Genomic DNA, 27,797 nt, shown 5'->3' with positions numbered 1-27,797 from the left:
AGTGGGAGGCACGTCTGGTGCAGTACAAAACATAGGTCTGCCACGGAGAGTTTGCAGCTTAGAGGTTAGCTGTCGAAAGAGCAAATGCCCCAAAAGAGCTGGGTGGGGGGTTATCTTAAACATTTCACATATAGATGGAGCAATTACTCAGTATACATGGTACAGGTACCCAACGCCCTACTTTACAGACAGGAGAAAGCGAGGCATGGAGTTATGGCTAACATTTTCAGACATGGCCTCTGATTTCGGATGCCTCAGGTGGTCAGAGGAGTGGGGCTGCTCATGTCTAAAGATCAGGCCCCAGGCATCTGAACCTGCCCCTCTTGGAACAACATCTGCATGTGACTTATGCAAGGTTGCACAGGCTATGGCATCTGTGCCTCCGAGCCCGGACTAGAATCCAGGAATCCTAACGCCCAGTTATGTGCCTCACCCACTGGAGGGAGCTCCCTCTCTCTTTCCAAGAGTACTGCATATATCATCACACTTGTATTTCACGCTGCCTGTCATCTTGTCTTGGGTACCTCTGCCTGACAAACTGTAACTAACACTTATTTGGCTGTGGTGCCACCTACTGGTGAATGGGCAAAAAGCAGTGTCCTGGTTAGGGATTTTTTCCCTTAGAATGGGTGTTACACATGACTCGAGGTATGCCTACACTACAAAGTTAGGTTGATTTTATGTAAGTCGACATGGAGCCTCCGATTTAAGCAAGTCGATCTTGCATGTCCCCACTATTGTGTCAGCAGAGCACATCTTCACTTGCAGGGCTTGCATCGACGCATGGAGTGCTGCACTGTGGGTAGCTATCCCACAGTGCATGGAGCCGAGTGGAATGTTGGGTTGGGTTTGCAATGCCTCATGGGACCAAAACATTTGCATGAGCGGTTATGGGAACATGGCGTTAGCCTCCCATGATGTAATTACCTCCCTTCCTTCCTCCCTCCCAGAAATCAATGCAAAGAAATCAAGTCTTTTTTGTGCTCTTTTTCCTAAACCTGGGTTACCCGCGCAGATGCCACAGCACCATAAGTATGGCTTCCGCCAGTATCCCACAATGCCTGCCATGATCGCTCTGCTCAGTGTTTTGATCTCTGCTGCCCTGCAGGCATGCACCCCCTCCCCTTTCAAAGCTGCAGGAAGTATCTGACAGCTGAGTGTGCTGCTCCATTTGAGGAACAAAGAGCAAATCATTGGAATGCTCCTGTTCTGCCCTGCACTAGGAACACAGCGGCAGTGTCGCGAGGAGGGGGAAGGAGGAGAGACTGGTGTGCTGCTTTGACATTCCTCAGCATGGAGAGCTCACAGAACTACTCATGATGCTGCTCCCAGCAGCTGAGGAGGCTATGGGAGAACTCGAAGGGAATCCTCCCAAGATGCACAGCGATCAGCTCTGCCTTCCCACAACACTGCACTATGGGATACATACCCACAGTGCATTGCTCACACTGTCGATAATCGTGCCCACAATGTGGACATGATCTGTCGACAGAGGGAGCAAGTGTGAACTCCCTTTGGCGATTTTTGTTTTGTCGACTTTTGGGTGTCGACATAAGTTTTGTTAACAAAACTTGGTAGTATAGACAAAGCCTTAGTCTGACTCAGGCGCCGCAAAGCTAAAAATGGGACTGCATGAGACACTAAGCTGAAGCGTCTCTCCGTTGAGCAGTAAATGAATGACCTGTAAAGCACTAGCACAGGCAGGATAGGGTGCTAAGAATTTTAGGCATTATTTCTACACCAGTTCGCAGTAAGACAGTAGGGACAGAGAGTGAAGAAAGAGGGCTGAGACTTCTTTCTGAAACACTTTTCCAACCCCCTTCTCTGAGCAACAAGTACCTTCCCCCCTCCCCCAGCATCTGGACTAAAAATTAAAAAAAACCTTCACAGCCTGCAGTTCAAAGTACTCTTCCAGGGGATTTGTAAGGAGGGGAAAGCAGCACAACACAACAGGTTTTAAATATCTTTATGATTAGATCATCTTATTTACATCAATACAGAATCACTTTACAGACAATATAATCAGGAGGCAACAGGTGCTTTATTTAGCAACTTAAGAAGGGATGTACTAAGACAACTCCTGTTTAACTGGTCAATTCCTAGCACATGGGCTTGTTGGTAGTTGTAAAGTATTCAACTAAAAGGCAGGCTGCAGTAACCATGAAAATACTCTTCACTAGTGCTTAATTCCAGCAGTAGAGTGTAAACTAATTCATTTGTATTTTTACACTTATATAAAATGAAACAATGATTCTTAGACGCTGATCATTTACAATTGCTTGTATCACCACCAACATAAGAAAGCCCTTTTCTCTGGAGACTAACAGGGCTCGGTTGTAATGTAACAATTGACAGCCCCAGAGCCTTTCATAAGAGCTGGTGAGAGATCTGTACTGGTTTAGAAACAGCAATGTTCTACCTTGTTTTGCTACTTGTAGTTAACCTCGGAGAGGAAGGGAACAGTTGATGCAAAATGCAGATTCTAATCAGTGTTGTCTGTAGGAGAGGCTAACGAGACAAGGAAAGCCATACTCATCCTCACAGCTTGTGGGGGACCACATGCAATTATGCTCCTTCACTGTTACTCAATCTCAGCAGAAGTGAGATATCCCTCTTTAAGAGAATGTATTACACAAGTCTAGAGCCAAGGCCTCTTCACATCAGATTTTACCGTCCAAGACAGGATTATGGCCTTTGACAAACCAAGCTTTCTAGGAAAGGATGCACCAAGCAGATCTAGCACTGAAGAAAGGTGACCAAGTGGATGGGCTTGTCAAGACATTTGCACGCTGAGTGGGAAGCCAGGTAGCTGAAAGCTCAGTATAGCAAACTGCTTCATTTTCCACTGGAAATAAAATTTTCATTTTACCATTAAAATTTCCACCACATTTGGCTCTAAATTATAATGCAAGTTTTGATTTTGTAAATAGGGCCAGAAGGATCCAAATGAGCTCCCAGCACTAGGAAACCTAGAACCTTTACAGATGCCTTTGTTACCATTTACTAAGGCAATTAATTCCTCCTGATCTGGTGATTGTTGGTGCCTCTGTGGTTCATGGCGTTGCTGGCTGGCAGTGAGTTTGCTGCTAAGTGACATCCTTTCATTTCCAAGGCCCACAGCCAGAAGACAGAATGGCTCCCCCCCGGATGGAGGAATGATCTACTGCTGCTTCCCACTGTCTAGTTTCCAGTAGAACGTTTCCCTGGAGTTAAAGATGGGGAGAATATTTAGCATTTCATGAACTACTCATGTCCAAGCCTAAGAATGTCACACAGCACTCAAAGGTTGTTGGCAAATGCCTCAGTAACAAGGAAAAGTTCCCCCTTTAGCTGAGAGCACACTTCATTAGTCCCTGGGAACTGACACGGAAGGAATCTTAACTCGGTAAGAAAAGGAAGACAAACTCTGGGCCTCAGAGGCTGGGAATCCTCAGCCTGCACTGCAGGGTATCTGGAGTCCAAGTATTCTTACCATGTGCACTGCTCTGTCACACTCACAAACAAGGTGTTTAAAGTGTGCTTTCTACTCAGAGTTGACTAAAAATGGCATTGGGTCTCGTGACTATTGCACATCATGGATTTCTAGATCTAATCTGCTCAGTTTATAAGTAAAGAAATTCCTCTCGCACCAACTGCCAGCCCTGCAAACTCAGCCTGGGACTGAGTCAAACTAGGTTCCATCCTAGCACTCCTCACCAGTATTAAAGGCTCGACAGGCCCAACTGTGCCCCCCCCCCCCCCGTGACATCTGTGCAATCCCCTTGCCTTCAACAGGCTTGCCAAGGTGTCACCAACAAACGTGGCAAGCTGCATTCTGTTCTTCCTTGTGCATCAGCAGCAGAATGGTTTGCATAGGGTGACCAGATATCCCAATTTTATAGGGACAGTCCTGATTTTTGGGTCTTTTTCTTATATAGGTTCCTATTACCCCCACCCCCGTCCCGATTTTTCACATTTGCTGTCTGGTCACCCTAGGTTTGCATCATCTAGCTGTGCTGACTAGCAGGATTTAAAGCACTAAGCTTGTTTCAGTTATAGTGAGCAGATCTTTCTCAGAATACACCCAGGGAGCAGATCTGGGGACTAAAGCGGGGCTATTTTCACTTTTCAGAGTAGATATGCTGCATATCTAGTTAGTTAGCAGCTACACTGCTGGGTTCTGCTATTGCTTAGGGATAAAATAAAATGACTAGGTTTTAATACTAATGGCTGGAAGGCCTGAGGCTAAGTAAAAAGCAATGCAATTTCTTTGCTTCCTCGCCAATCTACCTCCCAAGAAGAGATGCATGTTCTGCTTAATGTGAGGAAAGAACAATTAGTAAAGTACAAGAGGTTTCCTACCTCAGATGGGATATCAGGAGCTAAACATTTTCTTAAGTTTGGTAAGGAATCCCTCCTTGTTCTCCCCCGCCTCAGCCTCAGGCCTATCCTCGCCTGCTTCAGAGCTATCCGTGGCCCTGCCATCTAGACATAAACAGCAGAGCTGCTATCAGGGTACACTTCAATCTGTGCCAGTCACCACACATCTTGGAACAGCATTCAGAAGTCTAGATAAGGTTATGGAACTATTTTAGACAGTAAATTTGGGGCTTGTGAAGTGAAACACAATATGCCTGGCTTTCACCAGTGCTGATGTGTGCAGATGCTGAGTAAACATCCCTGCACTGATCTGCTACTGCACACAAGCCACCTGCTGTTCCTCCTTTGCATCACTTGGCAGTGGCTTGAGAGAATGCAATGAGACCAGGCACTATAATTTGCATTTGTGATCAAAGTGAAAAATCTGGGCCCCAGAGGTGAAAGATAAGTGCATTAACCTAGAGTACCACTCATTCCCCTCTGCCCCCACCCTTCCCAGCCCGCTGACATTCAAACACTCCAGATTTAAGAAGAGTTTTATTATATGCCAACCAAGTTTCAAATGTGAACAGATATTAGTAGATAAGAGGCACAAAATCATTAGCTAGTTCGACTTTTAGTAACAACAGGCAACATGCTGTGTGTGAGCATCAGGGCGTAGCGTGAACGATCCTCTCAGAGAGCAAGTAAGCCACATGCAACACAGACTATCAGAGCTCTGATCAACTCATGCTTAGCTTCTCCATGTCACTAGTACAGCCTCCTGGGTCCAGCAATCTAAGTACATATTCTCTTTACATTGCTCTTCCTAGACTTGTGCACGTCAACTCCCTGCATATAAGTTACAGATGGATGCAATTATTCTAGGATACGAAGTCTGTCATTGCATTTAAAACTGAACTGAAGACATGTATTTGCTGCAGCTTTCAGGTGTCCCTAATATTGATAATCTGAGTTGTTTCTGAAACACTTGTGAAGGATACTCTTTAAAAGCACCAGAGAGTGGTGTCTCCTCTAGCCACCTATCTAGTGCATCCTTCGCCTCTGTTGTGTACCCCTCTTTTTTCCAAACTTTTGATAGCTGGGCCCCCCTTCAGGAAAATGAGGCAAAAACCTATCAATTTTCATGCTTACATCTTCTGCACCCCTCATTTTGGTGTAGATCCTTGTAATAAGATCCTTCCTCTCCTTTCTCAAATGGTTCGATGAGCAGCAAAACAATTAGCAACGTTACATTTAAAGTATTGTCACTGGTATCTGAGCGAGCAGCCACTGAAATGAATGGGAGACTTCACCTCTCAGGGCTATCCTTTCAGGATCTCAGTAACTCAGGCAGATGTTGCTGCATTGGTGTCACTCATGTCACATTTCAAAGGTTTTCCCACAAAGAGAGCTAGAGACTTTTAAATGAAACCGAGGATGGAAAAGTATTTGTTTGTATTACCATAGCACCTTGGAGCCCTATCCAGGGACCTAAACCCCACTATGCTAGGTGCTGCACAAACAGAACAAAAGGACAGGCCCTGCCTGCCAACTGGTCCCACTTGGTGCCCTCCCAAGGAGTTACCTCACACTTGGGGAAATACTGGAGTACCCCATGCCATACCTATCGAATCACACTTCCCATTAGTAACTAATCCCATGCAGAATGCCATCACCGAACAGCCCAGGTGGAGAAGGACAAAACCATTACATGGCCTCCCTCGGCTGCACCCTCACTCAGCATAGGTGCTTTTTTCAGGGAGGCCATGCACTGTTTAGCCACTTGATTTGTTATTTATTATATGTATTGCAGTAGCATCTAGAGGGCAGGGCCCCTTTGTACTAGCTTTATACAGACACATTAGAGAGATGGTCCCTGCTCAAGAGAGCTGTTATGTCTCAATGTACCTGACTCGTGTGTACTAATGGACCAATAAAAACAGGCCCTGGAGTGTCTTCCTGCTCTAATGTCTCCTTCCTGTGTCTCCTACTCTTTGGTTGACATGCAAAAGGAGGTAATTTCAAGATCAAAGGCCTGGGCTGTAAAAAGGAAAAACTGAACTATTCCTGCGGGTGCTTGTTCTGAGCTGAGGCCTTACGAACGTGTAACCACACAAAAACCTGTGTGGGGTTTGATGGAGACTCCTACCTAAGCCCTAGGCTGGAGTTGGGGGTGGTCTCTGGTAAGCTTTTCCACATGTATGTAGGTTCTTTTATTGTTTTAATATGTTTTCAGCTTACTGTGCTTGCTTAGAAAGCGCTGTGTGGTAACGTGTGACTGGTGGCAATCACACTGTTCATAGCCTTTGGAGAGAAATCAAAGTGCAGACGCTGGCCTAGACAGGCAGTCTGCTTATTGGGAATACAGGTGTAGGCAGGGACCTGTGCAGCCTGGAAAAATCCGGTCAGGAGTGAGCGAGGGGTGTGATGGCTGGCGACCTTGCAGCCCGAGTGTGGGTGCCCTTGGTGGACCATACAGAGGGAATACAAGTACAGTTGCCCTGAAGCGTGACAGACGCTACCATAAATGAAGAATGATTACCCATGTATCAGAGATGAGGCTCATTTTTCTAATGGATTCCTGTACCGTACTGTAAATAAGGGGATGGAAAGTTCAGCTAGAGGAAGTGGAGGAAAAGTCAGCTGCTGGACCTATCCTTAGGAAAGTCACCACATGCATTTGGAGGGAACCAACTCACTAGACCTGCAATCTCTCCTCCATCAGTGTGCAGATCAAGAGGAGAGACATCAGTATCTTAGCCAGTGAGGATAAAAACCACACAGCGTAGGGAACTTACTGACTTGTCTACATGTGAAGTCACTGGGCCTGTCTTTATTTTAAGATATGTTTTGTTTGCTACATTTGGAGGCACCCAAAAGGGTTGTGAACATGAGGTGCCATATAAATGGAAGATTGCCACCAAAAGCCAACTCTCTGCAGTGCTGCTGACAAAAGAAAATGATCTATGGGAAGGAAACAGCTGTGTATTGGTGTTCTCTGTTGCAGTTGGAGTGATCCACCCTGCCATTTCATCAGAAGGTCTATAACAATGGAAAGCTGTATGAAATTTGGAACTTTCATTTGTCTGATGCAGAACCGCATCTGGAAAAAATAGGTTTGTGCCCTTTTTGATTCCTTACAAAGTATAAGGAAGACCTAAAAAGTGTTTTTTATGTTAGGAACTGAGATGTGGACACTCTTTTTATGGCAGACCATGAGAGCATTACATATACCAAGGGAGGGAAACCTGATTAATGGAGGTTGGAAGGAATTTTTTGTGAGACTGGTTAAAAATGGAGGGTTTCATTTGTTAATATCCATTAACTCAAATGTCTGCCTAACAGCTAGGAAAAATGTCTTGGTAAAAGATTTTCCACCACCACCCTTACAACTGATGACTAAAGGCTTCTCTGCATGGAAAAGTTTTATCGGTATAAGCCAGTGGTTCCCAAACTGGGGTTCGCAGAACGTTACAGGGGGTTCGCCAGAAAAAAAATCACTAATGGCGGACAGAGGACCCCGGGTATTGGAGACAGCAGGTGGGACCCGGTTGCAGGGCAGACACCCCAAGTCCCAGGGAGAGCGGGGCCGGGTAGTTGGGGCTGGCAGCCCGAGTCCCGGCGGTCAGTGGGGGAGCCGGCAGCCCAAACCCCAGTGCTCCGTGCGGGGCTGGCAGCCCGAGCCCCAGGGAGAGCGGGGCCGGGCAGTTGGGGCCGGCAGCCTGAGCCCTGCCCCGTCAGCCCGAACCCCAGCACTCCGCGGGGGGCTGGCAGCCTGAGCCCCAGGGAGAGCGGGGCCGGGCAGTTGGGGCTGGCAGCCCGAGTCCCAGCGGCCAGCGGGGGAGCTGGCAGCCCGAACCCCAGCGCTCCGCGCAGGGCTGGCAGCCCAAGCCCCAGGGAGAGCGGGGCTGGGCAGTTGGGGCCGGCAGCCTGAGCCCTGCCCCCGTCAGCGGGGGAGCCGGCAGCCCGGACCCCAGCCCGAGCCCCAGGAAGAGCGGGGCCGGCATTTGGGGCATCCATCACACTGAGGAAATTTAATCTTAAATCCCTGAAAATATTCATTTTTAGGAGGGGGTTCACGAGATTTCACAATTTAGTGAAAGGGGTTCGCGGGCTGTTAAAGTTTGGGAACCACTGGTTTAAGCTAAAGTGTGAATTTAAACAGATAGTTATATAACTTTGTGTGGACGTGGCTTTTTTTACAGTTTATCTTAAACCCCTCCAAAGCAATGCAAGACCACCAAAAAAGGCACTCTCATACTTGAATAAATGTCCACACCAGGAGTTACACCAATATAACTGGTTTAATTATACTGCTAGAATTATATCAGTGTAACTGGTAAAACTTTCCCCACGTAGACAAGCCTGATAAAGTTTCCACCCCAGTTCTCTGGCCCTTTGAGAACAGCCTCCAGCAAAAACAAAGGAGGCCAGTCTGGCTATTTCTGCTATTTCTATAATAAAAAATGAGTAGAAAAAAACTCATGAAATCCTTTTCAGGCCTTCTTTACACAGGATAAATTGGCCAACAAAGGAAGAGCACCTTTCTTCGCAGTCCACCTTTGGCGTCTACTCCAGAAGTCAGAGTCAGACTGATGCAATGGTAGTGAAACATGACCCTGCGGTGGAATTCCCCGCAGACGTACTGTACTCCACAGGATCCACTTCCTGCGAGGGAGAACACCCTTTTGGGGGTAGTGTGTTTATAAACACTTCTAGGAAGGCTAGACCACAGGGTGGATAAAAATCATGATTTAAAAAAATCATAGTAGATTTTCTGATTTCAATTCAGATTTATATTGCTAGTTCTTTACTTCCATGCCATTTTTACTCTTAAATTGCTAAAGTGGGTGTTTTGTACTTGTTTCCTTAGTTTCTTAATTGTAACATTTCAGGTTTTACAGATTTTTTTCCTCCTAAGAAGTCTCACTTCAAATGCTCATTCATGCTGGAAAAGGCAAGCCAAGGGCCTCATTTAACATGCTTATTGTGAGAACACCACAAACAAAATGGATAAACCAGTAACCCATGCCCTCTTCCAATATACAGAACTTCCTCAAGTCAAGCTGAAATGCTTCACCAGCCTATCCTCTATCTGGGTTTGCTGTGAGAAATCATAGGACTGTACTCCTACATCACTTAGGAGCTTTTGAAAATCTCACCCTTAAATGCCTAACTTTAGGCTCCTATTTTTGAAAAATGTGGCCGGTGGGAATAAAAAATTGTGAACTTTTTTAATGTACTGAAAGTCTGAACAACTTTTAGTTTGCTGTTAAGACTTGAAGCAATTTTGATTTGAAGTGAGATTTTATGCCACTAAAAAAGTTTTAAATAAAAATAAAACTTTAGCTGCTGATACAGCAAACAGTTAAGTACGGATTTACTTTCAGCACACGGGGAGTCCCAGTGAAGTAGGTATGACTATCCATGTGAGTAAAGTTATCTAGCTGCTTAAGTGTTTGCAGGATCAGGCCTTAATTTTCAATGTTTTGCACCTATTGCAGTTTTGTAAAATTCAAATAAGATACCCTACCCACAGTGGCATTTTTAAAAAGCCTTTATAATTTAGTTCCTTATACATTTTAATCTAAAACTGAAATAACACAAATTTACAGGTTAGTTTAACAAATGTTCAATCTGATTTAAATCAATGTACTTTTTTTTTTTTTTTTTAAGTGATACAATTAGGATTAATATCAATTATTTAAATTGCTCTACCCTGCTAGACAGGGCAGATTGGCAGCTTCCGCATACACCAAACAGTCTCCTTTTGAGAATCTCCTATATCTACTAAATGCAAATTAAAAGGTTGAGCTTTACAAAGAAAAGTTTCCACTCATTTAGAGTTTTAAAAAGTGACTCAAATCAGAACTACTGGGGTAATGCAAAGTAACCAAAGCACCAAGAACATATGGGAGGCACTTATCCTACATAGACAGTCTAGGCCCAATCCTGCACCCCTTAAAGGCACTGACAAAATTCCCTTTTGGTTCAATGGAAACAGGACTGGCCCCTCTATCACCACTCAAAAAGGAATTAAAAGGAATTTCAGATCCACCATAGGTGTGGTGGAGTTAAATCTTACAATGGAAATGAAGGCTCACTGCAAAATTCAGTTGTATTATAGGAGCATCTGAAGATAATGGTGCTCTCCACTCATGCCACCAGTGCATATCTATATGCACAGTAAATACTAGGGAGAGAGGGGAAGACTGATGATTTCTGGCAGGAGGCTACTGCTTCCTACTTACTGTATTAAACTCTATTAACATCACACTAACAACAGTTATTTTTAAAACAGAAAAAATACTTAGCCTCAGACAAGATGAAAAAAGGCTTCTGCATACACAACCTGCTCCAAAAGCCACCTTAGGCCTGGTCCCTCCCCTGTAACCTACAGGAAGCATTCCCTGCAGCCTGTCACCAAAGTAGCAGTAATGTACATCACACACAGCTTACCAGCAGATGTATTTGTGACTCCATTCACTGTCCCTTCCACATCCGTCTCATCCTCAGCATAGCTCATCATTAAGGCTCGCTGGCGATCTGTCAGCCTCCTGCAGGTCAGAGTATAGTGTTGCTATCTCAGTCAGTATTCACTTTAGGGATAGATACCTTTGCAGCCCAAAGCAGCTTTCCACCAAGCAGCACATAGAAGGGGTGCTACTGATAATGCAAAGCTAATATAACTGAGATGCCTTCAAAATCCCGATGACCCTTTTAAAATAAGCACCTGAGAAAGGAATACGCCTTGCTAATGGAAACCTCTAGGGGAACAGGGAAGATTCTAGTCACTGCATTTCATCTGATTGCAGAAGAGTAAGTCAAACATTTTAAAGGGTTGAAACTACAAAGACTCAAACTGGAAGCTACATCTGAATGTCAAGTTGGCAGAAGAGCACTCAAGAAATGGAGTTCCCACTTGAGTGCATGACACAAACACAGGAGACTTTTCAAGCTTTAAAGTTTACCTTGCAACAAGGTTATGAGGATGGCTTAGAGGTCTAGACAGCCAGTCCTAAGGCTCCTTAGAACAGGTTTAAAAGCTCAGGAGGGTAAACTCATCCTTCTGAAGCAGTGATACTCAGACTCAGTGGTTCAGGAGCCAAATTAGCAATCAACATTACCCCAAAGAGCCACAGTACTATGAATTCATTGTTTCATTTACTCTAGTACTCTATACTCATATTTAAACAGTAGGACAGGGAAATATTTAGTTTTTAATATATATAGTATATATTATTTTCACAGCAAATAAGTAATAACTTAGTGCAAGTTGATAACTTAATTGGTTTATAACATAGTAAAAGCATCCTGACTGGTTAATAACTTTGATTGGTTAGTAATTAAATCTCACAGTGTTTTAATATCATGTGCTGCAAAGAGCCACAGGAGATACATTAAAGAGTCACTTCGGTTCCTGAGCCTCAGTCTAAGTATCACTGTTCTAAAGTATACGTACTCTGGGTTCCATAGAGTTGCTCTCAGTAAACACGGGACCTATGCAGCCTCAAGAATAGTTACATAATTGCAGATTTATTTTTAATTGCCACAATTACCTTTCAGGGGGTTGTTTTTGTTTTTAAATTAGGTCTCTAATCCTTCTGGCTACAATAACCTTCAAAACTTGATGGGAGTGTAAACCAATGCATTGGTGTATGAATTTGCAGGAAGCCTGAAACAACTCCAAGAGTTGTCAACTGTGCAATTCATATAAATGGGAGTGTTAATACACATTTGATAAGTCTAATGATAGTTTACATTACAAATATTAACTTTTGCTGATGATCATTCTAGCAGAATCAAGCAAGAGCAGCCACCCTTCATTATTGGAAGTACAGCAATGACAGATATTAGGGAGGGGTAGAATGGTGTGGAGAGCTAGTTGCTAACAAAGGCTACTGGGAATAAGAAAATCCAACTTCCTTCTCCTCTAATGTAAAGTCATCTCAAATCCTGTCCCAAATGGTGAAAAACAGGAGATGCATCCCCTGCTCAGCATCAAAAACCTCAATTGCCATGTGGGCATCAAAACCTAAAGCCACATATGCCGCAGATCCCTAACTACCAAAAGCCCTCCATATAAGTCATCCTTAACTGGCTGTGAAAAACCTCCAGCTTCGCAGAGCACCGGCCACTACAAAAATCAGTGGCACACTGAGAATCTGGGGGCAACAAAAACAAACAAAACAAAGGATTCTGTACTAAGATTAGGGTCTATGCCACATAAATCCAGGGATCCTGCTGCACTGTTCAGATCTAAGGCTGTGTCGATGTTAGGAGTGCTGTTTGTGTGTAGGAATAGAGGTATACTACATTGACAAAGCACTCCTTGCGTGGACACAAGTAAAATGGTAAAGCTGCGCCTTGTACCGATACAGTAAAACCACCCCCATGAGTGAAATCAGCTACACTTGTGAAAGTGCAGTTTGGCTGGCACAGCTGTATCCACAGTGGCATAGATATGTCAGCCCAGGATCACACCTCTTCACACCCGTGATGGACACAGCTATGTTGGCAGAAGTCTGCAGTGTGGATGTAGACTACTATGCCACACAGGACAGTGCCTTGCATACTGATCAATATATTTGGAGTGGCAACATTTTTTTGGTTGAGACATTTATATCTGCTCAGAGCAACCAGGATGTTAGAGTCAAGATATCATAGCATGGTAATTTAAGCTATAAACTAATCAGTGCAGTTTTTTGGTTAAAAGGAAAAACGTACAGTTCAACAAAAGATACAGTAAAACAGAAGTTGGTTTGTTCACTAAATTATCTAGGGCTCAAATCATACATCAATAAAGCAGTGAAGATCTTTCACTCCCGAGAACACATTCTGCACAGCAGATTTGCAGATTTCTACAAGACATCTCCAAATCTTAGTAGACTTTCCACTTACTTAGGAACCCTGATCTTTATATGAATGTAGTGGTCTCCATAACCATAACTGTTAACCCTGGAAATGCCTTTCCCACTCATTCGAATCCTCTGCTCTGCTTGAATACCAGGCGGTATCTGTGAATAAAAAGACCCATATTTTATTATTGCTCTGCAGTACCAAGGTGCCAGCAAAGAAACCTATAAGGCCTACTTAAATCACAGAGACATCACACCTTTTTCACATGTTGGTCATGGCATAAATAGCAAATTTCACAGATGTGTTCATACCATACCACCCCTAGTTCTGTGCTGCTGCTGGCAGCGGTGCTGCCTTCAGAGCCGGCCAGCAGCCGCCACTCCCCTGACGCCCAGCTCCGAAGGCAGCATTGGCACCAGCAGCAGCATAGAAATAAGGGTGGCATGGTATGGTATTGCCACCCTTACTTCTGCAGTACTGTTGGCGGTGGTATTGCCTTCAAAGCTGGGCATGCAACCAGCAGCTGTTGCTCTTTAGCCGCCCAGCTCTGAAGGCAGAGCAGAAGTAAGGGTGGCAATACTGCAACCCCCCTACAATCGGCCTGAGAACCACTTTTGGGTTGGGACTCCCAGTTTGAGAAACGCTGTATACTTTTGTATATTTTATCCTATGGTATAGGGTAAAAATACACAAAAGACCAGATTTCATGGTCCATGATGAGTTTTTCACGGTCATGAATTTGGTAGGGCCCTACCTATACATTAATCAAGCTATTCCTCCTGCAGACTGTGAAGTAAGGGAGGAGGGATTTATTTCTATATTTAGATAACTAGGTAGTGCTCAGATATTACTCAATAGTAATGAAAAAGCATTCAACACTGGGAATTAAAGTGAACTACCTACTAAGGACACGTGTAATTAAGGACAGATCTACACTAGAAGTGCTTTGCTGGTACAGCTATATCACTATACTATACAGCAAGGGTAGTCAATGAGTGGACCGCAGGCCAAATCCGGACCACTAGATGCTTTTGAACAGGCCACAAAATCTTTGTATTTACTTATCATCATCATCATTTTATTTTTACCCTCTCATTCCCTCACAATGCAATCTCCAATACATTGTACTGTGAATTAATGATTGACTGGTTCTCCTGCATATTTATACCTGCCTCTGGAAATTTCCACTACATGCATCTGACGAAGTGGGTATTCACCCACGAAAGCTTATGCTCCAATATGTTTGTTAGTCTATAAGGTGCCACAGGACTCTTTGTTGCTTTTTACAGATCCAGACTAACACGGCTACCTCTCTGATACTTGGTTCTCCTTAATTCCTTACTTGCTTAATCTGAGCTATCATCTTTCTTGGAGCTTATTTTCAGGTTATACGGTGGTTCAATTTTATTTTTCATTTAATACTTATATTTTTAGTGCAATCGGGCACATTACTAATGCACAGCACTGTATCTGTTTATCGAACAGGGAACCTGCGGTGCGAAAAGTGTTTCTTTAGAGTCTGGACCTTGACTATACCCTAACCAAGAAATTTGGACCTTGACTTATATAGGCATTGCACTCCTAGATGCGGCTTACACTGGAAAAAGCTCAATTTTGCCAGTGTAAGTGGGTTACACTAGGGGCTTTTACTGGCACAGCTATGTCTAGACATCACACACCCCTCACTGACACAGCTTTGCCAGCAAAAGCTTAAAGTGTACACCCTGCCTAAACCTAATATATTACTTATCACTGAGCCCTGCCACAGCGTGGTCTAGTCCTTATAACAGAGGACAGTCAAGACTCTTAGGCTTGGTCTACTCTTACCCCCCAATTCGAACTAAGGTACGCAACTTCAGCTACGTGAATAACGTAGCTGAAGTTGACGTACCTTAGTTCGAACTTACCTCGGTCCACACGCGGCAGGCAGGCTCCCCCGTCGACGCCGCGGTACTCCTCTCGTCTAGCTGGAGTACCGCAGTCGACAGCGATCACTTCCTGGTTCGACTTATCGCGTCCAGACAAGACACGATAAGTCGAACCCAGAACTTCGATTCCCAGCCACCGAACTAGCGGCTGGGTGTAGACATACCCTTAGGTTTTATTCCCAGCCCAGCTATTGATTCATTGTGACATCATGGGGTAATCAACCTCTGGACCTCGCTTCTCCAATGCATAGAACAGTTAATACTTAATTAGCATAGCCCCAGTGTGAAGAACATCACCTCCTTGAATAAAGAGCTATGTAAATACAAAATCTAACAAGCTGGTAGGCTAACTGAGCAGAAACAAGACACAGAAACAGGCAGGAGAGAATCATATATACACAAAACCTGGTTAGCAACATTAGTCCAAAGGAGTGTCAAGGACTTTCCCAGCTTGGGGACCATGCCAGCATTCAGCTAGCCCGACCTTCCCAATGATCTGTGTCTCTTCAACAGCTCTCATAGCCCTTTGAGCGCTTATGCAGAGGCAGAAGAAAGGGAAGTGGGAGTTATCCCTTGCATACATGGGGCGAAGCAGAATACCAGCAACATGGCAGTCAGTACTCAAGAGGCCTAAGACTAGGACAGCAAGGTCTTGGTACTTTTAACCTTTCACTCTTCTTGAAAACAAAGAATGCATGCTTATTGTTCAAGCTAAGGTATCTCCTAGCTCCTCCACCCACTGTTACCACATACCGTGATATTGATGGTCTCATATAGACCCTGAGCTCTGGCTGTACCTCCAAGAACTGCCTGTGCTATCGAGATAAAGAGGTCTGAGTGTACATCTGCTCCATCTCTTCTGAACACGGGGCTTTTCTGAACCTAAAACCAAATAGTTCAAGAGTAATGAGCACAGGTCATGTCAGTACAGTATATGCATCATTCCATGATAAATAACAGGTTAAGTTATTTTAAGCTGATATTGATAATTTTAGGAAAAGTCTTACCCTCATCCCCTAAAAATTACATAGCAGGAAATCCGAAATTAAAGTTATTCTTAGAAACTAACCACAAATACCTCAGGCACTAAATATTAATACATCTCTACCCCGTTATAACGCAACCCGAAATAACACGAATTCGGATATAATACAGTAAAGCAGCGCTCCGGGTGGGGGGGGCGCTGCGCACTCCGGTGGATCAAAGCAAGTTCGATATAACACGGTTTCACCTATAACGTGGTAAGATTTTTTGGCTCCCGCGGACAGCGTTATATCGAGGTAGAAATGTAGCTAGAGCAGGCCTCTCCTCTGAAGAAGGATACTAAAAATGGCATTAAGAGATATCACGTTTCCTGTTTCAATGAATTCCCCCCAATTTTTCAGTTTACAAGAAAAAAATTAACTGCTAGGGCTGCATACTCAGCCTGAGATCTGAGAATCACACTGTGCTCTTCACTGCTTGTCAATCACCACCAGTAAAGATTCTTTGGAGAGTAGAAAAGAGATTGTACTATCCAGTTCATAGGACAATGGAATGGCAGAGGGGAAGGAAGCACGCTCAGTATTTCATAGTACCTCTCTGGCAGTTTTGATGACTGCATTTCACAGGCTCTGGAGAGCTTATTAAATCCTTCTTGAGGGGAATATAAGCAAAAACGGAGGAAGAGATCAGTGTTAATGAACAGGCCCTCAATTAAATGATCAGAAGAGAATGAAATCCTTTCAAACACTAGGGTCTTTAATTTTACTCTTGACAGAGACACGATACAGATGATACACATGGGTACAGGACTGTATCTGCAAAGAGCATTAAAAATGTGAGTTCACTGCCGATTTACAAGAGAGAACATTTTAACTTCTAAATTCAGCACCTCATAAATGCATTCCTGCAGTCTCTTTAGGGATTCAGAACATCGGTGTCAGTGACAGCTGATACTATACTAGTACATCACTTCCAGGAATTCCAATTAGGAGAGAGTTCGTAAGTTTCCCTGACAGCCTGTATGCTACAGACTGTATCCTAGAGCCAACCTCCCTATATGCAGCAGTGCATTTTCGTTCTATGAATAGGCTAAATAATATTTTACCACTTGCTATGAGGCAGGTGTTTCGCAATCTCAGAAAACTGGAAGGGCTAACATCACTTCAGCTAGGCGAGATGACCCTCCTGCCCAATTTCCACCTTTACACTGAAAGGAGATAGGCTACCGGCACACTACCCCTTCTTCACAGAAGACGATCCAATGTAAGCAGCGTACAGTCAGGTGTCACACATACCCTGAATGTAATGAAAATTTCTCTCTTTCCTACGGGCATCCGAACAGTCTGTCCATCCTCCACACCTGCAATCAGAACAAGGACATGAATATTATACTGTTTGTCTGATATTATGCTCTACACCTTATGTACCAAAGCACCTACAGCCTTCCTAGTCTAACCCAATGCCTGAACACCTACAACTACCTCAACTGGATGTCATCACAGCAGTATTTTCTGCATCCAGGAAGAAACACCCATGGATTTACTGGCAGAAACTATAGCAGCAGCAGCGTAACTCATGTTCTCCAGAGGCATCTCAGATGACCACAGCACCCAGCATTTGAAGAGCGGGGTGTCACCAGGTGTTTTTATCCTAGGATGCACTCATTCTAGTGCCAAGCACAACTGCAGCACTGGGCAGCTCATTAATTCAATTCAAGCTGAATTCAATTGTATTATTCTCTTCAAGTGAATTCAGTGCTGGTGAAAGGTAAACGATTGAGAGGCACTGGAGACTGACATACTATGTTTATCTGCAAAGATAGAGACAATGCAAGCTGCTACCCAGACAATCGGACCATTTCTAGGAGGGTGGGGAGTTCTTTCAACACTCATTCAATATTCTTTATTGAGCTGACAATTGGGATGGTGCATTTGTGATCTAAGGTAAAATTTCCAAAAGCACCTACATGTATGTCAGTGAAATTCAGAGACACAAGGAGGGTGAGGTAGTATCTTTTATTGGACTAATTTCTGTAGTCTCTCTTACCAAGCTTTTGAGCTTACAGAGAGCTCTTCTTCAGCTCTGTGTAAGCTCGAAAGTTTGTCTCTCACCAACAGAAGTTGGTCCAATAAATACTATCTCACCCTTCTTGTCTCTCTAATATCCTGGGACCAACATGGCTACAACAACACTTCATGTGGTGAAACTTATGGCAATTAAGTGTTTTTGAAAATTTTACCCTTAGACATCTTTCTACTGGGAAATAGAGTTAAGACCCAGAAATTCATTGCACAAAAGCCAAACAGCCATGAGATGGTAATTGTTTTCAGCTACCACCATCCTGAAGCCATCACCCAGAGATGAAAAGGTCTGTATCTTATAACTAATCCTTTGAGCCATCTAGCCATCAGTGCTCTTTATTCTTAAGACAGATTTGATACAGACAAGTTTCTCCATACTGCTGTGTCTGAGCTTTGACTCCATAGAGCCAGCCATTCTCTAGAGACAAGATACACGCTCAGCTGAGTTTCACATGGGAAGAGATATACAGCTGGCATGTAAATACAGAAATTGACCTGCTGGTACAGGGACCATCACATTCTTCTTCTGTTTGGTTTGCCCTGAGCCGCGACACAACACACACGGTGTTGTCATAACGGAACCACGGCCTCCACATCGCCGGCATGTAGAACGCATCACAAAAGGGCCTGTGTTTATTGTCTCCTAGCAAAAGAAGAAAGAGGGGGGATTAGAGGAATCCTTTGATAGTGTACAAGTATTACTAATTTCTGTAAAACATCCCCAATGACAAATCCAATCCCTGTTAAGTCAATGGTCCAACACATGCACAGCATGACCTGCTCCAAGGAAATGTATTCTACCTTATTGTGGGATATGGGTAACAGTGGTGGGTCAAAATATGGCCTGAGGAGCTAGTTTAGGTGCCTCAACCAGGTCTAACCCACCAAGAAATGTCAGTCTCCTTTTATTTCCAGATTGCCAGTTGAAGGAGCTCATGCTGTCAGTATCAGCATCCGGGTGTCAGAGAAAGTGGGTGAACAAAGGAAGTCTTGAGAAAAGATTGGGGAAGAGAAGCCCTTCCTATCTGAAGGCCTGATTCTCCACTGCTTTGCACCTTCTGGAGTAATGTACACCTGTGAAGAGTGGGTGCAAAACTCTCCATTCTTTAACTGGTACCCTTTCAGGCGCTCAATACACAGGCATAAAATCACTACCCAAGATGCAAGGCAATGGAGAAGCATACCCAAAATCTCTTATTCAGTGAAAGAAACCACTACTCTTAACAGCTTAAAGTGGATAGAGATCTCTGGTCAATCAGAAGTTTTGTGATAACAGAAGTCCTAACTTAACTGTGACCTCTTTCCAATATCATTCCTGCACAACCTCAATAACCTATTAAAAGGTGCAGTTTAGGATACAAAGCAGAGTTATGTGGAAAGGTTGCATTTTATTTCACTAGTACACTCTGACTGCAAGAGCCTGGAGAGTTTTCACTTCAAGAATTCAGCTGCAATTCAGTAACAGGAGCTAGGAAGACCATATGCATCTCAACCACCTAATTCCAATCCAAGACACACAATGTGTATCTCCACACAGCCTTAAAAATCTGTTTCACAAATAAGCCCAAATCTCTGTAATTCTCCTACCAAACCTCACCCTTGTAATGAGAAGGCAGAGGATGCCAATCTGCAATAAAGCCCTAAATATGATTTCATCATGGAGAGACTAACACTGAATACATAAATGTGGCAGACTATACAGATGAACAGTGCCTTAAAATGTAAAGGAAACGTTTGAATCCAGCTTGTTGTAAACTACAGAAATGATTCAGCATAAAAAAACTAGAGTCAACAAGGTCTCTCAAAAGACCAGGTTTATAACAACACAAGATAACATTCAAAAACCAAGAACAAAAAACTGCCCCCAGGTTGGGGATCAATTCAGTTTTATGACCCCTCGGTGTGAAACTCAGCCTTTCCAAATGGATGGTTCCCCCACCTCCCCTCTCCTCCCAGTTTCCCAAGCAGTCAATTAATAATATTCCTTCCCCTGACCATTTTGCAAGAAGAGGGGGAAAAACTGAGCTGGACTTAACACCTTGTTTACTAGTGATTAGATAGCATCCAGCACCGTCACATGGCTATTTTAAGTTTCGGAGAAAAAAGCACGAATTGGTTAGGAATAAAATTCAATTGACTGAGTATATTTAATCCTCATCACAATTTCTCCAGTTTTTCTTTGGAGGTCACCATTAATAAATAAAGCAATGAATGAGTTTCTTAGAGTACCTGCAGAACACAGGCTGGCTTCTGCGCAGAGAGACCAAAAGTTGTTCACATTTGTTACTGGTCTCTGTGGAAAAGTAGTACTTAGGTCTCAGTCATAAGGACAAATATCTACATCAGACTTTCTACTTGGTCCAGTTGTTTCAAATCTTAGAAAAAGTCCTGGAGACTGAACTACCCTATCAACCCTATAGGTGATCCCTCAAGGATTGAAGCACACAGAGAAACAGCATGGGCAGTGTCAATGCAAGCCTTTCCCTAGTGGCCTCTGTTCTGTGGATCTGTTTCTGGCTCTCCAAGGCTGGTGAGCTGGCCCTTTCTAGCAGCACATGTTTAAATACACAGAAATTGAAATCAAAGCCTACATTTAATCACCTCCTTATTTACTGATGACTTAAGGCATTTTTGAGTAAGGAAAAAACTAACCTGTCCTGAAACAAGAATGTCAAAGAACATTAGAAAACCGGGGTTACACTCTAAAACAGCACTTACCATGCCAGTGCCATTGCAGTAGTGACAGTGCTGCACTTTAGTACCAGGCTCATGCCCCTTGCCATCACACCGCTGACAAGAGTCATTGATATTCACAACAATCTCCTTGTTAACACCTTTTGCAGCTTGATTGAATGTCAGCTCCATGATGTACTAGATAAGAGAAAGAAATGGAATCCCAGCTGTAATCTATATGCTGATAGGCTGACACTAAACTGAAATAGCTGTAATTAAGAGCCCCAGTGGTCTCCACTCAGACTGTGATTGGAACATCATTTAAAATGCTAACAGACACAGTACTGGAGAAGGAGGGGGCCCACCTGACTCATTAACCATCTATATTAACCAGTTTGCCTCATTAACTCAATTAACTCATTAACCAGACATTAGCAGATTTCAGTTTACGAAGCACTAACATCTTCATTATATACACCCAGAGGTCTTTGCAACACAATGTATACATGTATTATCCTTACCTCCTGTGGCTGGTCAAAGACACCCTGAAAATCTCCAAAAGGGGATCCTGAAAACTCCCCAAAGATTTTCCTGAAAAGTTCCTCTGGGTCAATGGTGGGACCACCACCCCAATACTGACGTCCCGCACCCGCTGATCCGGTGTCAAAGCCAGCTGTACCATAAGTATCATATTGTTTTCTCTTCACTTCATCACTTAACACCTATGGGGGAGGAAAGCACAGTACCATCAGGACTCTCACAGTACAGAACTGGAGCAGCCTGGCTGCCACTAGATCAGGGGTAGGCAACCTGCGGCACACGAGCTGATTTGCAGTGGCACTCACACTGCCCAGGTCCTGGCCACCGGTCCAGGGGGGGGCTCTGCATTTTAATTTAATTTTAAATGAAGCTTCTTAAACATTTTTAAAACCTTATTTACTTTACATACAACAATAGTTTAGTTATATATTATAGACTTATAGAAAGAGACCTTCTAAAAACGTTAAAATGTATGACTGGCACACGAAACCTTAAATCAGCGTGAATAAATGAAGACTCGGCACAGCACTTCTGAAAGGTTGCTGACCCCTGCACTAGATCAAAGTATTCAGACATCTGCTCATTCCAAAGTGAATCAGAGTTTACATCCATCACCAGCAAAATACTAGAAACTACTACAGAATCCCAACTTCAATTCCTTTGTATTAGGACAGCTAGATACCTTCAATAATGCCAAAAGGTGAAATGAACACCATGGAAGAAAAGCATTCTGTTTCTCTAATGCATATTGGATGGCACAGTTAAGCTCATAAGCTTGTGATGCTTCCAAATAAGTACATTAGTTACAGGCAAAGAGATCAGGAGCTCTGGGTTTCTATACTATTTGAAGGTAAGCAAAAGTGACTTTCAATTATCTCTTACCTTGTAGTGTGAAAGACTAGTGGGATGGGAGCTAGCAAATTAAATAAGCCTGACAGTCAAGATGAGTAAAATTGGGGGAAGGGAGCAGGATTCTACTAATCCCCTGTCCTCAAAAGGCCAATTATTGATGCCACTTATGATGTCCTTCTATTAACTAACAAGTCCACTCCAGTACCCAGCTTTTCAACCAGTCCATTTTGTATTGAGGAACAGCACAATGGCCCATGAGTGGCCCAAAAAAAATGCCTAGAATAAATCAGTCAGGTATTCTGACTAGTTCATTTACTGAAGAATATCCAAATCATTTTTGGCACATACATACACAGGTCTAGAAAACAATACTTTGTTACCAATGAAGTAATAGCAGCTCTTTTACAGAAATGCTGAGATGAGGGGAGGTATAATTTTTCTAGGCTGTAGTTCTGTTGTTCCCTTCCTACCACAGTGGGTAACTGAGTACACATCAGTCACATTACCTCATAGGCTTCTGCCAGCTGAGAGAACTTCTCCTTAGCTTTAGGGTCATCCTTATTTGTGTCGGGATGGTATTTCTTGGCAAGCTAAGCAAAAGAATGATTAGAAACAGGAGGGAAATAAGTCCACTGTTAGCACTGCTACTTAGTATACCTTCCATGTCAGGGGAAAAAAATGTAGCCAGACCCTAGCATTCAACATTTACATTCAGAGGAGACCAAAAGTATTTCCTAAGTAATTCTCTCTCCATATCATTCCCATATAAGGGACATAAAAAAGCAGTTTCCTGTTATATTGGTATTAAAGCCTCTCACAAATGGTACTGCAAAGCTTTTCCACATAAGCATCGATGTGGACTGATCAGCTATCTCGTACATACAGGTGAGAACACCCTTTTTCTCCAAGAAGGTCCTGGACATATGCGATAATGTCAGATCAATGACAGTTATGATCTTACTCCGCTAACACTGAAAATTTGCTTCCAGAAGCTTTCTAATAGGTGGGGGGAAGCCATGTTTATTTATTTTAACAGTCCAAGAAAGGACTCTTCCCTCCTGCCAATCAGCCAAAAAAATTCATACAGTATTTCACAAATGTCTAAGAGTTTTACAGCTTTTTGCCCTCCTCTGAAAGAGTTGGCATTGGCCACTGCCCAAGACAGCACAGGACTAGACAGACCAGGGGTCTCAAACACGCAGCCCGCCAAGCTCCCCACACCCCGCCCCAGTTACTTGCTGTCGCTGCCAAACTCCCTTCACCCCTGCCCCCCCCCCGAGTTATTTTATGTGGCAGCTAAGCTCCCTGCTCCCCAATGTTTGGGGCCAGGTCTCTCCCCTGGCCCCGTCTGCCGTCCCCACGCACCTCCCCCGAGTGTCCCCCGAGCTCAGTTGCTGCCCCCTCACCGCCCCCCAGAGCCTGCAGCTCAGGCTGGCTCCGCTCTGCTAGCTTCCGGCATCACCTGCTGCCGCAGGGTCCTAGTGCCCCCCTTCACTAGGGCCAGGGCAGGCTGCCCTTCCGCCCTAGTCCTGAGCCTCTCCAATGCCCCAACCCCCTCACCCCCAGCCCCACAGCCCTCACCCCATCCTATCCCTAAACTCCATCCCAGAGCCTGCACCCCCCACCCCCTGCCCCAGCCCGGAGTCTGCACCCAGCACCCAAATTCCATCCCAGACCTCCTCTCCCATCCAAACTCCCTCCCAGAGCCTTATGCAGGTGGGGGCGGAGTTTTGGGGGGGGCAGGTTCTGGGCACCACCAAAATTTCTACAAACCTGCCACCCCTGGAAGAGGCAGAGCAGGGGTGGAGTGGTGGTGCAGCCCAGTGCAGTGGGGGGGCTTTACTGAGTGTATATATTTTATTAAAACCGCTTGGAGGAGGAGGAGGTGGAGAAGAGATGGGACAGGGGCGGGGCCTCATGGAAGGGGTGGAGTGGGGGCGGGGCCAAGGGCAGCAAGGGGGAGGGTGTCAGTGATGCGGCCCTCGGGCCAATGCACTAGTCCTCATGTGGCCCTCGTGGTCATTTGAGTTTGAGACCCCTGAGATAGACCATTCTTCTGAATCTGCTCCGCCACATTTATGTTCCTTTGACAACCCTCTGCCCCCACCCTGCCATGTTGTCTTTAGCATAAGAGTTCCTTTTGGAATTTTGATTCACGTGCATTACAGATCAGAATAAGATAAATGGGTCATAATTCCGTCTCCCCAACACCACCATCATCACAATGGTGAGTTTGAATTCCAAGAGACACCATTTGTTTGTTTTTCTTAGGTATACATGCCTGGTAGTAGGCTTTCTTGATCTCCTTCTGGGTGGCATTTCGAGGCACTCCCAAAATCTGGTAGTAATCTTCTTTGGCGTAGAAAGCAGAACTGGTATGAAATGAGGCAGCACATATTAAAGGAGAGCATTTAGTTCCTAAGAAAAATCAGAAAAAAAGGAGTCAGGAAGAATTGTAAAGGAACACATAACTCCCCCTGATGTTCCCAAGACCGTTTCCCATTGATCACAGCCTACTATTCTGTATGAAGGATCAAGCCAGCTGTGTCATGGAATTGCACAGGCCACGTATGGCCACCTTAGCTGTAAGAGGTAAATAAGGTGCAGATTTATTAAAAACCATTTCATTACTTTGATTTTGACCTTCAATGTTACTAAACTGCATTAACGAATGCGCTGTAAAAGATGTTACTGAACCGATGACGATCCCAAGACATACTGAAATTTAGACTAAGGGCTTGTCTTCTTGTACAGCAGTTGCACTGCTGTAGCGCTTTAGTGAAGACACTACTACACTGACAGGAAAGCTTGTCTCATCAGCGTAGTTAATCCACCTTTGCGAGAGGTGGGAGCTATGTCAACGGAAGAAGCTCTCCTGTCAACATAGAGCTGACTACACAGAGGGGTAGGTCAGTATAACTATGTCACTTAGGAGTATGGATTTTTCAAACCTCTGAGTAACAGCAGTTATACTGCTATAGGTATGTAGTATAGACCTGGCCTAAGTCTTTAGAATAATAATGGGTGGTAGCAACAGCTAGTCAGCCAATAGCAACAGCTTTAATTGTCACATGGATGTTTCTGCAATTCCAAACAGGAGGAAAGTTGTGTGTGACTGTAAATGGGAGGGGTAGCCCAAGAGATACGTAACACATGGTGCACCCTAGAAAAAAATTGAGAACCTACATAATTCTACTAAGCCTAACAGCAGGGTATCTAGACACGAACTATGAAAAGTGCCTTAGTGTTGCCCAAGTAACCATCAACTTCTCTGCTGCTCCTTCCTTGAAGGAGTCTTAATTCCATTAATCTTCATAAAAACAACAAGGAGTCCAGTGGCACCTTAAAGTCTACCAGATTTATTTGGGCATAAGCTTTCAGATGCATCTGAAGAAGTGAGGGTTTTACCCACGAAAGCTTATGCCCAAATAAATCTGTTAGTCTTTAAGGTGCCACCAGACTCCTTGTTGTTTTTGTGGATGTAGACTAACACGGCTACCCCCTGATACTATAAATCTTCATAGGAGATCTAGGGGAAGGAAGTAAATTCCCTGGACATTTGTGTCTGCTTCTATTGAGAGGAAAACCTCTGCAAAGAGACATGCCGTGCACTGTGTTTTAAAATAAGCAAGATATAAACTCAACCCGCTCTCCTGTGAAAGAATTCCACTGGCAGGATTCCTTTACTTGACTCCTGAGAACGCTAAACTGGACTATGCCAATTGCATCATCTGCATTGTATACTTCATAGGCTGCTGAGAAAGGTGCTCCCCAAAACATACTGAAGGTCACAGAGGGATTTGAGGACAACCAAGGCCTTAAAAATGATCTGGGACTGCATGGGAGCTGGTGCAGAGCATGAGTGCAAATGGTTCTCATGTATCTATTCCACTCAGGATATGGGCAACTGCACTGCAACTTTCTGAGGTCCCACATGAGTCTCACAGTAGAACAGGTTACAGTAGTGCACCCCAGAGGCATGTATCACCACTAGAAGATTGTCTGAATGGGACAAGCACAATCTTCTTGCCAGTTGGAAACAGAGAAACATTTCTGGTCACTGTTGCAATTTGGTTATTTAAACCCATCATGCAGAGTATGACAGATTGGGCACCCCTTCAACAGGCTATGGGCCTGCAGTGAGATACTACTCTCCTTTGAGAATTATTTTATCCTCAAGCTAAAACAGTTTCCTTCCAAATGCTTAGAGGAGTGTTGTTAGACAAGCTGGAAGCAGAGTTCTCCCTTGCTGTGGCTAGACCAGGCCTATGGAATTTATGCCATTGGAAGATACAGCGAATTGCCAGACTTGGGATGAAGGTGAAAGCTGAGTGCTCAGTACAATGGCCAGCTTTCCCCTCACTAGAGAGGGAACCAAATCTGCTTCCCTTGTTGGAAAGCTAATAACTCTACCTTTAGACCCAGTGTTTTTGCCGCCCCAAGCGAGGGACCAAGGGACCCACCGCCGAATTGCTGCCGAAGAGCTGGATGTGCCGCCCCTTCCCCTTGGCCACCCCAAGCACCTGCTTGCTGCACTGGGGCCTGGAGCCAGCCCTGCACCTCACAGAACACAGCCCAAGGGCCAGGGTGATGGGCACCCCAGAACCCGTATGTAAGGAATAGAAGTGTCACAGCTCTTTCAAGGAAAGCAGCATGACAGGGTCCGGTCGCAGGGCTGGCAACCCGAGCACGCCTCCAGGGCCATGGCCATCAAGTACCCCCACCCCATCCCGGCACACAGACAAGGGAATCCCCTTTCCTCCAACACCTCCCACCTGTCCCCAGCATCGCTGGGTCACAAAAACCCCGCTCTGTGAGACACGCCCCAGGGCCGGGACCTTTCACTCCTCTCCCCCAGCCCCCAGGCACAGCCCCCCCCACCGCGGGTTCCCTGACCCCTCACCCTCGCCCCTCTCATCGCCCGGGCCTCGCCGCCCAGGCACGGGGTTCCCAACTCCCCGCCCCCCACTCATAGCCGCTCACCCGCGGGGCTCAGCGCGCCGTTCAATGTCAGGAAGCGGCTCCCTGACCCGGCGCGGGGCGGGAAGGCGGCGGGGGCCGCGCTTAGCCGCCGGCCCAGCCACACCACCAGCAACCGCGTGTCCCCGCCGAGGCCCCGGCTCCTCCCGGCCGCCGCGCTCAGCCAGCGTGAGGAGCACCTGGCCGCCATCTTGGGATGCCGAGGCACAGAGCGGCTGCGCAACCCGGCCGGCCAAAGGACGCCCAGTGCGCAGGCGTATGCCCGAGCCGAGCAGGAGCATTGCGCATGCGCAGTAGCTCCATGCCCCCGAGACAGAGATTTTAGTGCGCATGCCTTAGCCCTCCCTCGGGGTGCCCTGTCGAGTCAGCTGGCAAAGCTCAGCTGGGCTCCCTAGGGGCGTGGTCGGGGCAGTCTGCAGCCAGCAGGGTCCGTCCCCACTGCAGTGGGGGGCCAGCTGCGCAGCCAGGACACGTGGCTGGGGAGCCCTGCCTTGCGTCTAAGATACCAGCTGGCTGTAGATTCCTTAACTTCCATGTGGGGCTACCCTGGCGCCAGGGG

The 27,797-nt window shown here is 45.0% G+C and overlaps 1 protein-coding gene across 2 annotated transcripts; it reads right to left on the bottom strand.

Annotated features, from left to right (window-relative positions):
* Positions 1–1,950: 1,950 nt before the first annotated feature.
* On the bottom strand, positions 1,951–27,432 carry DNAJA3 (DnaJ heat shock protein family (Hsp40) member A3). Of its 2 annotated transcripts, XM_024215099.3 has the most exons (12): positions 27,242–27,432; positions 24,540–24,676; positions 22,765–22,848; positions 21,388–21,588; positions 20,912–21,064; positions 18,689–18,836; positions 17,408–17,472; positions 15,882–16,010; positions 13,243–13,358; positions 10,801–10,898; positions 4,342–4,464; positions 1,951–3,203 (listed from the first exon to the last, which is right to left on the bottom strand). In XM_024215099.3, exons 1-11 carry the CDS (start codon positions 27,426–27,428, stop codon positions 4,355–4,357), a joined length of 1,428 nt encoding a protein of 475 aa, XP_024070867.1. In that variant the 5' UTR covers positions 27,429–27,432; the 3' UTR covers positions 1,951–3,203; positions 4,342–4,354. The 2 variants fall into 2 exon arrangements, with proteins under 2 accessions (XP_024070867.1, XP_024070868.1); XM_024215100.3 differs by lacking the exon at positions 4,342–4,464.
* Positions 27,433–27,797: the final 365 nt, after the last annotated feature.

The sequence above is a fragment of the Terrapene carolina genome, unplaced genomic scaffold (assembly GCF_002925995.2).
Source record: "Terrapene carolina triunguis isolate 2854851 unplaced genomic scaffold, T_m_triunguis-2.0 Scaffold695, whole genome shotgun sequence".
In the NCBI taxonomy this organism is placed as follows: domain Eukaryota; kingdom Metazoa; phylum Chordata; order Testudines; family Emydidae; genus Terrapene; species Terrapene triunguis.
The sequence above is the reverse complement of the archived record's forward strand: the minus strand, read 5'-3'. Positions and strand labels throughout refer to the sequence as shown.

What these genes read in the sequence shown, in the direction of transcription:
- DNAJA3 (XM_024215099.3), bottom strand. Translation starts at nt 27,428, where the DNA reads ATGGCGGCCAGGTGCTCCTCACGCTGGCTGAGCGCGGCGGCCGGGAGG. An exon ending in TCAAGAAAGCCTACTACCAG is followed by an intron (nt 22,849 to 24,539) that starts GCATGTATACCT and finishes TCTTTTGCTTAG; the next exon opens with CTTGCCAAGAAATACCATCC. An exon ending in AAATTTTCATTACATTCAGG is followed by an intron (nt 16,011 to 17,407) that starts GTATGTGTGACA and finishes ATTTGGTTTTAG; the next exon opens with GTTCAGAAAAGCCCCGTGTT.